The sequence below is a fragment of the Vanellus vanellus genome (genome assembly GCF_965231255.1).
Source record: "Vanellus vanellus genome assembly, chromosome: 15".
NCBI lineage: Eukaryota > Metazoa > Chordata > Aves > Charadriiformes > Charadriidae > Vanellus > Vanellus vanellus.
Window position 1 is genome coordinate 5,587,058 of NC_138920.1, and position 11,834 is coordinate 5,598,891.

Genomic DNA, 11,834 nt, shown 5'->3' on the forward strand with positions numbered 1-11,834 from the left:
TTGCTTAATTTTGACTCTTCGCTTCCCTTGGAAGAAACGTTTCCCTTCTACAGTAACAAACCCACCTCTCCTGGGTTCACTTTGGCAGAAAAACAAAAGGAGACTGCCTCAGGGTGACAGTCTAACATAGTTTCAGCAGCTCCTGTATTTATGACTGTATTTTCTTTTCCACAGTTCACAAACCAAAATAACAATCTTTCCCGCAGTGCAATTAAGGACTACATGTACACCAGGACAACCCACAGCAAGTTTACTACAAGAAAATAAATACTGGAGCCAGAAAAAAGGACCAAAACCACATTTTCTTAGTGTAAGTTTTTTTTCATATATTACAAAAAATCACAGTTTCAATAAAGAAGTAGAAAAATAGGAAATTATTTGGAAAGCGCCTGCAAAATACAAGCACTTCCTCAAAAGGCATTAGTTATCCAAACTACTATGCAGAAATGATCCAAACATTCAGTGAACTACTGAGACGGTGCCAATGAATATACTGAGCACAGAGGTTGAAAAAATGGAAAAGTATGCTTTTACTAAAAGGTCTGTCTCAAACTGGGAAAAGCCAGCCCTCAGCTACCATTCTGGAATCCAACTTCACTTGTGTCAGTATCATGTTCCTTAGGTGAGGGAAAAGGAGGAAAAAAAGAAAAAAAAAAAAGAGAATTTTAACAATAGGGTACAGATTTTTGTCTTAACTAGACTATTTGAGCAACAGGGAATACTTGTTAGTAGAAACAGCTGATCTGCCAATATGTTCCAAACAGATTCTGAAACATCAAATTTACTATAAAGAATTATTTCAACACAGTACTGCTTGTGAGTAACAATGCTGGTTTCACATCCACATTTAGCATTAGCCAGCACTGTGAACATTCATGAGGGCACACTGCTGTTACACAAGGCACCATAATGAACTGCATTTAGCTGAAATTAGCAAAACTACACTTGCATTTATTAATCCCCCAATTAAAATAAATGAGAGAATTAATAAATTGAGCACCACACATTCTATACAGATTAACAGTCATAAGTATTCTGGATCACGCTTCACCGGTCTAATTTATTATACAACAAATGTCTCACCACATCACTGTGCCTCTTGCTTGTGACAAGTGTAGCTGCTACACACATCATCCCCAGTGCTGACACTACCAACTATTCACTTGTAATTCTGTAATTAAAAATACCTGATTAAGTTTCTTAAACTCAACCACTTGGAAGAAGATGTGCTCCAGGATATGTTTGGCATCTTGCTTCTCCTTTGGGAGTTTACTTGTTACTCCTAGGATATCGCCACATTTTCGTACATAAAACTCCAGGTCATCATCAGTACCTAAAGAGGTATCCCAAGGAAGAAGGCCATTGAATATCACACATAGCTGTATCAGCTAAGCAAAAACTTACTACAAATCTCCATTAGCTGTTGGCATTCTGGAAGATTAAGTCCTATAACCAAGTTCAGTGGACTAGCCATGATATATTCCTGCAGCTAGTACTTTCTCATCTTGTTTAGACTTAAGGCGTGTTTAGAATAATCTTAACGCTCGCTTCAAAGCATAAAAAAGATGTGAAATAAATCAGCAAGACTGCGCAAAGCAATTTATGCATGGTATAGGAAATAACAGGCAGAAACATAATAAAATGTCATGTAACGAACAAAATAAAATGTCACGGTACATTAAGTCATGTTATCAATTCCCATGACCTTCCAATTTCTTGGCCCAGGATGAGACCAGTGGATTTTCATAAGTGAGACCCATATTTTCACATTAAATATAACAACAATTTTCCTCCAAAAACTTGGACTTTTTATATAAATGTGTAAACAATCAGTCTGCTCTGCTTACATTTGTTTGTAATCTCTGCAAGACGAGCTTTCTCAGAGGAAAAAGTTTCATCCAAGTCAAACAGCTCCAGAGGGGGAGGAGGTAATTCTCTGAAAGCAGGTGGAAAAACCTTGAAGAGAAGAATTAGCGTGGTTTATTGCAAAATATTTTTCTTATACTTTACAGATTTCCAGGGCAACAATTTTGGACTTAGATGGAGCTTGAAGAAACCTTTTATAAAGTCAAAAGCAATCCTAAAGACCACAGTACAGAGGTACACCTTTTTAAAAATTCAGTTTATATTTTGCAAAAATAACTGAATATTCCAAAAGAGTTTAGTCACAAGTATGCCAGAATTATCACCTAGCATCACAACTAGACATACTGCATTGGCAGTCTGGTTTTAGTTTTGCTCCATGAGACCCAGGTGATGGCTGAGATAGCTGAGGTACTAAGCTCACCGTAACAGTTCACCTTGGAAATGCTTTCACATTAATTCTGGTAATTTCTTTTTCATGCAGTCACCACTTATGCCACAAATTGGACTTGTGTTTTTAAAGAGCAACACATGAGACACTACTTCCAGTTGCACCCCTGCAGCTATAAGGATGCCAGTAATGTTTCCTCAGTGGCCAAGGTAAAGAAGGATGAAGCCATGATGGCAAAACTCAAAGATACTCAAAGATATCTGCTTTTCAAAACACGTTTGACACTGCTGTAGCTCGTGTTATTGCTGCCAGCCCAAATCTCTGCTGGTAAAAGTTTGGCCAGCCCTTGCTGTAAAAGGCCAACGCTCCACTTTCTACTTCCCCAAAGGATATGGGAGATGGAAGAAGAGTGGGACAGACTGGCTCCTGCCCTGGTAGCAGTCAGTGTATTGCTTACAGCACCACTGCTTTCTGAAATACCACGTTCTGTTGGCTGAACCAACACCTCACAGGACTGGGAGCAGCTACTCAGCTGAAGGCTTATATACACAAGACATTCTGCTATGGTACCAGATGCTACATTTTCAAGCTCTGCAAATAAAAATTAGAAGCGTAAATAAGTGCTCTTTCCAAAAAGATAGTCCCTGCAATGTAATCAACTCCCAAGTGATTAATTATTACAACAGCATTTATCAATTTTTTTTTTTTTGAAAGAACTATGGAAATGACACTGAGGTTTTACACAAAAAAGAAGGATTCTCCATGTGCTGTATCAGCAAGGAGATTTACTCACAGCTGGCTGGAGGACAGGTAGTGGTGTCTCAAATTGAGGCTGAATGAGTTGGAGGGGTTCGTGCTTCACATTCAGCTGTTCATAAGCTCTGTAGCACAGAAAAAGACAAAGTATGAGAAAAGAAATAATACATCCATTTCCACTTGCATGCCATAAAGGCTACAGAGATTAATTTTTATGACCTGGGTCAACATTATGCATGAATTATGCATGAACATTATCAGTCATAGCATGAAAAAAAACGGCTGTCTAATTTTAGAAGGACCTCAAAAGCTACATATAAGTAATAAATGACTTCTACAGCAAGCAAATTAGTTACAATCACAACAGAGAAGAACACAATGATAGGTAGATATACAAGATGATAAAAAAGAAGGAAGTCACACCTCAATTCTTCAAGAAGGTTTTACAGGGATTGAACGTGCATGGGGAAAGAGTGATCCAGTTCAAAAACAGCAGATTTGGAATTTCAAAATGGTATTTCAGAAGTACATAACCAAAAACTATTTTAAAAATTTATTTGTTACGGGGTAAGAAGGGAGATCCCACTATGAATTCACATCTAGCAAAAATACAAGAACAGAGTAAGAAGAAAGAGTGTCCACAACAGAGTATAGAGTTCCATGGAATCTGTGTTAAGCCTGCTACTATTCAACATGTTCATGCATGATCTAGGTAACAGACGAGTTATGAGGGACAAAGGTGCTATCGATACAAAAATGGTAACACTGAGGGTGCAGATAAATCTCAAGACACAATTACTGGGAAATGCAAAGGTGAATGAAATGTAGTTTTGGTAAATGCCAAGTAATTCAAAAGTGGAAAAACAACCAGCTCTCACTAGTTATCACTCCAGAAAGTACCCAACATAACTGCAGATGGTTCTACTAAAAACATCAGTTCACTAAATCAGCAGTTGTCAGGAAAAAAAGGAGAAAACAATGTCAGAAACTACAGCTAAGACAAGAAGCAAGAGAAATCGTCACTGTCACGCTGTACAAACAATTTTCTGGTATATCCATATTCAGAATGCTGCCTACAGCTCAGTCTCTTCTGCTCTTAAGCAGACACAGTTAAGCACAAACAGAAAATGCAGAATACACAAGGGAAACATAAATAAATAAATAAATCACAGCTGCTGACTTGATAACTGAAGGGAGGGCAGTTGTATCCAGCTGATACAGGGATGTATCAAACAGCTTTGTGAAGTCTCGTGGGTTCTCATCTCCTTCTTGCAGACAGACTCGCAGTTGCTCAGACAGTGCGGCTGTGTCTGGGAGCATGGTATAGTCTGAAATCTGGACACAAACGCAGATAAACACGCCTATGATTTAAAAAGACCAACCCATTGACATAGTCTCTTTCTAGTTTACGTCTCACCTAAAATCTCATCTAGAAATAGTAATTTCGCTCTTTACCAGCTATGACCATTTGCAGTGCAGCTTACTACATCAGTAGACTGTGCAAACTCTATTCTCTTAGCTGTAAAGCTACTCACCACATGGAAGTTGTATCTGGATTTCTGTTAATTCTTTAAAATTAAGAGACAGCTTACTAGTCATCTGTGCAAGACTGTTCTTTTTATGCACACAGAGTATACAATTTTAACACAGATGATATTTCCAAATAAAACTAGCATTTGCATACACCATTTTAAAAAACAACCCTAAAATCGATACACAGGTTGATCCCTACTCGTACACAGTACGAGACATTGACTTTCATTTCTTGCACATTCCTCTTGTCTGAAGACTCAGAGTGAAGTGCAAATTTATTAAGCTGGAGCAGCAAATGATCTCATAAACATGGGCAAACTGGGAAGACTTCCACAAATGAAGTCTGCTAATGAACGGCAATTTAAGTCTGACATAGATACAATGCCGTTATTTTTTATGCCTAGTCCATCTGTCTACTCAATATCGGACCCTGAATAAAGGGTCTGCAACAAAAACAGCATCCATCTAGCTGTTAACCATTTTGTGCTAAATACATGGTTTGCCAAAACTTGTGTCGCTGGATCACACTATTATTTACTTCCCTGTGATGGGTCTCTCTTACCTCAGGGTCCTCCATATCCATCTGATTTAAATGGATATCTGATGTTGTGAGCCACTGGAAAAGCACATCCTGGAGAAGGACAAAACTTAATTAATTTCTGGAGGGCCTAGGTAATCTATTATAATGTTTAAACATTCATATTATATCTATTAAATAACACATGGCGAAAAGGAAGAAAACAAATAGTAATAAATCAAAGAATATCTGTGGAGAAAATATAAGCTTTATTTGTATTTACATATGGAAGCAATGAGTCGTGCAAATGAGCATACTTTGTATGAGGTGCATACTTTCAGGAACACCTCAGCAGGAAACTCCCCTTCCTACACATAACAACGTTACATACCCCGCTTTGGAAAGTGCATTACATCTCCAGGTATCGGGAGCTATACATGCAAACATTTATTGTTAATCCTGTAGCCATAATCAAGCGCTAAGGAAGCTATGAAAAAGTTGTAAATTAAAGAAACCCCTACTGAATATTTAAATATTAATAACAATAAAGTAGCAAACAGAAGCAGGAAAAGCTTTTCAGTGTCCTGTATCATAAATAGTAAACTATATCTTTAAAAACTCCTTCCTGTTACTTGTGCTCTAACAAATTCCTCAGGATGTTAGTATTGGGCTAGAATCTCCATAATGAATCCATTTCATAGCTCTAAAATGAAGCTTGTGATGTTGGATTGCTTTGTAAGTGATGCAGATATCCACTAAGAAAACTTTTAAATAACAATCAAACAAACAACTTACCATGATCTTACCATTTTCTTCTTTATCTAAATATTGATCGCTGAACATGTGGGAAGATCCCAGTGCTGCCATCTTTCCACCTTGACTCTATCAACGAAGAAAACAACATAACAAAAAATCCTTCCAAATCACAATTTTAGAGGCAATTGTTAATGTTGTCTAATAACAAAGCGATTTAAAGAAATAGGAAATTTTGGAATAAGTAGTGACAAAAGCAGTTTCAAACTTGGCAAGCTCACAAAAGTGCAGCAGCATCGTAAGGGTATATGCTCTTAAGGCTCATAAATTTATTAAAAATACTGATCTGCATTTCATAAGAGTAGACAAACAATTGGCTGGCAATCAGAAAAAACCCAGAGAATATCATCAACAATAGCTGCACTTAGGTTATTTTTGCAGAAAAAACCCACTCTTTTTTTTAATAACATAAAAAAGAATGAAGTGAAATGAATGCATTATTAACTTCCTGCAATCCATTCTTCAGTGTGCCAGGATGTCAACCTAGGTTGGCATGTCAATATACATGTCAATATAGCACATATTCATGTCAGGTAACGAGAGAAGAGTTTCATAATTTTATTATTTGTAAGATAAAATGCAAAATATGGTCATTATATTTTAATTTAGCTAAATTAAGCATGCATGAAAATGCATTTATTAACTATCTTTGGAATACTTCTCTAAGATACCCCTTAATCCTTCCATGAGTACATACATAAGAAATAGTAAGTTTTCAACACAACAAGAAACCCTGTAATGCTCCCTGCACTGTGAAATTCACAGCATGATGTAACAACGGATACTGCTGCAACAAATTTGAAGATATATCAAACAAAGCTCCTGTTCGTTTAACACGTTTCTGATGTTGCATACTCCATGATTTACAAGGTTTTAACTTGAATTCTACAAGCTTTCCTACAATAGCACAATTAGGTAGCATCCTCTGCTCTTACTTTCCATTCCTTCACCTTCTGTTGCTGTTTACCACATCTCTTTCTAACTCCAAGAGATCTTGTTTTCCTTCTATCAAATTTCTCTGCTCTGCTTGACAGACAGCCTCTGTCTCTGGCTTCATCTTCTACCCTTGTGTCTATAACTTTCTTGAGCTAGATAGGAAAAATGATGCCATCTATTTGACTTTCATGTCATGGTATTATACCAAATGAAGAACTACCAGTATGATGTGTAATGGTTTCCACTCCACAAACCTATTACACTTCAGTGATCAATCCATGCAAAAGACTTCATGGAGGTCCAAGCAAGTTATATGGATTTCATGTACAGCATAATTTAGTTGTTATAATTCTTAGAAGAAAACACTCGTCTCCATATTGATTAGGTGAAGCACATTAGACCCCATGTAAACAGGCACAGTCTTGAAACAAGAATGCCAACCAGCAAGGCTACAATCCCAGTAGAGTTAAAGCTTTATATAACATAAATTACTTATATCACAAAAAGACAACTCTACCATTAACGCAAATAATTTCAATATTATCATGGATGCAAAATTAGGCATGAGTCTATTAGTCCACTGGATCTATGTGCAAATATTATGTTGATGGAGGGATTTTATTATATCTTACTCTGACAGCTGCAGATAAAATGTGAGCAGTAAATATACTTGTAAATTCACATCATGCTGATGTATTGTCTTTGATTTACAGGGTTTATTTCATCCACAACATGGGGGGATGAAGTTGGGCATCTTCAGGAAAAAAAAATCACCTTCCTAACAAAGATATCAAAAAAACACAGTAGTGTTAGAAACTCATCAACGTAGTAAAAATGTGTTAAACTGTTTATGTCACTAACAATATTAATTCTTTGTTTGCACCCATAAACTACTACTAGATTTCTGAATATTTTTTTTTTTTTAATAAATTGACAGGGCTGGACAGGTAAGATAACATAAAAATCTACTGGTTCCAATGTGACAGTCCTCTTCCTTAACTCAATTTGGCATATTTATGAAGCTAACAGTAATCTTTCTTTCTAAGCGATCACTAAAACAGTGGGGAAAAAAACCCAAACTTTAAAGAACTAAAAATATCCATCTGTCAACCAAACAAATATATAATCTTTGCTGATCATCAAATTCATTCTCCTCTGAACCCCATGCAAAGAAGTTTTCCACACAAGGAGGCAGGAAGCACTAGGTTCATCTGGAATTTGCAGATGTATCAAAAAATAGCAGTGAGTTTGTAAGTACTCCCAGAAAACATACTCACAATTTTTGTGAGGGGTAGGGGGAGAACGCATGGTTTGTTACATGCAGAACCATACCTCATGCTGATAAAAAGCAAGAATAGGCCTGTTGAGCGGGAAGCAGACAGATCCCGTTGACAGAACAGCCACTGCTGGTTTCATCACATTCAGTGTGGCACCAAATGGATACACAAAAGTGAGCGCTCTGCAGGAAATACAGAAACTCCATAAGTACCTGAATGTATCATCTAGGCTGGACATACTTATAAAACTCTGTCTCCCTAAACTGCAAACTGTAATTATGCACTGCCAACTGTAATTGTGGAACGTCAAAAGGCATGGTTTCAAACATTCAGATCATTATAAAGACATTTTAGTCTCTTGCGATTTGTTTTTCCACGTTGATGATTTGTCTTAAATAAGAAACAAAGAACACTCTTGATTTCTGTCTCAGATACTCCTGTATCTGAGAGAAGGGTAGTTAACTCACAGAAGAATATACATTCTGGAACAAAACTACATAAAACGTTTTTACATTTACATTTTCCTTGTAATCAACCACATTGTCATTTATTAAATCTAAAATCCAGCTGCAAGGAAGAATACAAACATTTCCAGTTATTTAGGGAAAAGCTGTGTCCTTCTCAATGCCTTTTCACTCATCTGCAGCACGGATGAATAAAAAGCTAAAAACTGCAATAAATGTCTATCTTACCCTGGATTAAGACTCTTTAAAAAGATGTAGGGTCGCTCATGCCTGCAGCCAGACCACTAACGAGCTAGAGGTTATTCATATTTACATTGTTTAATCAAATTAAAATCTACAGACAAGAGACAAAAAAAGATCTGGAGGGTAATAATTCCCTTCAAAACCTCTCACTCTTGCTCCTTCACTGGTTATAAAATGTTACTAAACAGATTCTCCTTTCCAGATAAAGCCTTGAGGAACAAGAAGCTGACATAAGAAACACATCAGAAAACCTCAACACGAGCACAATACACTCCTGCTAGATTACAAACCTGCTAATTCCAAGTTATTTTAAATCTTTTCACATCAGCTTCCTCAAAGGAAAACACTTACTGTGAGTCATGTCCACTTCCATCTTCATCTGTTGTCCCAAGCAATGTTTTTCTTGCAGCTTCACCGATTCCCCTACAAGATGTTGAAAAGCAAAACTTACTGAAAACAATACAGATTATACGACTTTACTGCAAAGATTTATATACCCCAAATATTTACCTGTTCAAAACTCCATCAGAGATCAGTGCTTCTTTTGGGTGGTGGTACTTGTAATATACATTTCGTACTACAGCATCTTGAAGAAAGAAAAAAAAATAGACATTTACATCTCAGCTGATCTGTGTGCTACATACAGCAATGAAAAGTGCGTTTAGCTGTGAGAATCCCTGGGTGTTTGCTTCTAACACCACAAAGCTGGCATGTGGCTCCAAACAGAATTCACATCAGCCTTCTCTACTGTTTCTTTCTGGACATACAGATTTAGAACAGGAACATATTTTCAAGTTCAAATAAAAATAAGTACATCTCCACATCTTCTGCAAAGCAGAAAAGGCAAAAGGATGATCCAGCTAAGAGAATATATATCAAGCTTGACAAGCTCAAATTCTTTTATATACCTTTCAAAAGCATGATAAATCCAATACTGTTGATGCAAAAAAAAGCCCATCTAGAAATGCCACCAAAGACCCTAAAAATATTTTATAACTATTTTATGCACACTGAAACACAGTTGTTTTGTTTGTTTGTTTGTTTTTTTCTTATTGGCAGAACAAAATCTAATGAATGGCATTTTATTGGTCTGCTAAAGAAAAGCACCACTGTTTATTCAGGGAGAGTATGAAGTGATTCAGCCCATTAAAACACATGGCAATAATGTTTGAAATGAAAGGCTTTTTAACCAAGAAATGCCACTCAAATTATTTTTTTGTTAGTAAATACCATTAAAATTGACAGCCACAGCAAAGGAATGGAGATGACCAAGCTGTTGTCAAGGTATTGTCTCCATGGAAAGCCCTTGGTGTGCTTCAGGTTTACACTGCCATGTACATGTAGGTTTCAAGAACACCTCTCAGACCAAAAGGTACTTTGTGAGAGGGACCTGCTTGGCTTACATCTACGAAGGCTGAACCTGCTCTTTAGATTTTGGTGAAAACAGACAAATAAAAGGTATCAGTGAGCCCCATTACCGTTATTGAAAACGATCCCGTATTCTTCTAACAGAAAGTTAATATTTGTGCCATTTCGGGTCTCTCCACCTTCTCTCAGCATCACCAGGATGGCTCCACCATCCTCCAGGAATTTCTTCAAAACCGAAAACTAGAAGGCAGCAAAAGATCCAGAAAAAATACATGTGAAAGAAGTTACACACAAGACTGCAGGAAGTTAGACTGAGATGAAAAAAGGTAAATGATTCTGTTTACTTGCAATGAACTTGACCCTATCAGAAAAGCATTCGAATTTCAATTTGCGTAAATTCATATAAAGCAGTACTATTGCAAACTCTTCTGCGATGTTCTTTTTTATTTCGCATTAAACAAATCTTGAAACATAACTAATTTACAAACAATTATTGACTTCTTACCTCAGCAGCACTGAATTTTTCTCTTGGCCCTGCTGTAATCCACAGTTTTACCCCAAACAGTTTTTCAGATGTGATCTCATCTTTTAAGCTATGAATAGATTAAAAAAGGTGTGTTATTCTTGGATATAGTCCTGAATCACAACTTACTTTTTTTTTTTTTTTGTAAGAACTAGCAAATGAACACAAAGCAAATTATTTCAGTCACTTCACATCCTTTTATCTGGGTTTAAAGTTGACAATTCAAGTGAAAATAATCCTTACAAATTTCAACCCATTAAATAGTAAAGCCCCTCTAACAAGGTACTGTGGCGGATGCAGTACTGGTATAAACTGTCATAGCTGCTATTAAACTTTGCACCTGATGAGCTTCCTCCTACTCTTTTTTTGTTTTGCTTTTTGCTCTGGGCACATTTTGTAGTGAACAGATATGCAACATCAGGCTGTTTTCTTTTTATCCCAAACTCTAAATCAAAATACGACTCAAAAACTTGTATCTGGACTTTCACCCTTATAACTTACGCTCTACCTGTTCCACAGATAAGACAGGGGAATGCTCCAAAGAGAAGTATACTCATCATCCGACAGTGCAATTACAGCTAATGCCACAGATCGCAGTCAATGCGAAAGAGAGATCTTAGTTCACAGACATTCCCCCGGACAGCTGCGGCACTGCATACGGGTCACGCACAAGTTTGAGTATCTCTCCGGGGACCGCGGGTGCCCCAGCCCCTTCCCCGGGCTGCCCAGGGGCAGGGGGAAGCACCCCGGCCTCTCGGCTCAGGGGCGGCCGGTTTCCCCCCACAACCGAGGCGGGCCCGCTCGGCCGGGCAGGCTGAGGGGGGGTCTCTCCCCCACCGGCTGCCAGAGATCCAGGAGGCGCTTCCGGCCCTGCCTGTAAAGGGCTCCCCCACCGCAGAAACGCGGCTCCTCTCCCGCTGCCGGAGGAGTTCCTCGGATAGCCGCCCCTCACCTCTGGATCTTCCAGTTCCCGCGAAGCCTTTTGCGCAAGGATTTGTAGCTGCCGGCGAGAGTGAACGCCTCCCCTTTGGACGCGTTGAAGACTATGGCGTTCCGCAGGCCCCTCTCCATAGGGTTACCCGGGGGGAGGGGGTAGCGCAGGGGACGCCGAAGGACGCCAGCTCTCGGAACGCGAAGCGAGCCTCCCACG

The 11,834-nt window shown here is 38.2% G+C and overlaps 1 protein-coding gene across 1 annotated transcript; it reads right to left on the reverse strand.

Annotated features, from left to right (window-relative positions):
• Window positions 1–239: 239 nt before the first annotated feature.
• Window positions 240–11,798, reverse strand: IFT52 (intraflagellar transport 52). Its single transcript, XM_082491095.1, has 13 exons — window positions 11,637–11,798; window positions 10,667–10,754; window positions 10,272–10,401; window positions 9,304–9,379; window positions 9,145–9,216; window positions 8,142–8,268; window positions 5,856–5,942; window positions 5,106–5,174; window positions 4,191–4,345; window positions 3,048–3,135; window positions 1,848–1,956; window positions 1,188–1,333; window positions 240–617 (listed from the first exon to the last, which is right to left on the reverse strand). Exons 1-13 carry the CDS (start codon window positions 11,753–11,755, stop codon window positions 570–572), a joined length of 1,314 nt encoding a protein of 437 aa, XP_082347221.1. The 5' UTR covers window positions 11,756–11,798; the 3' UTR covers window positions 240–569.
• Window positions 11,799–11,834: the final 36 nt, after the last annotated feature.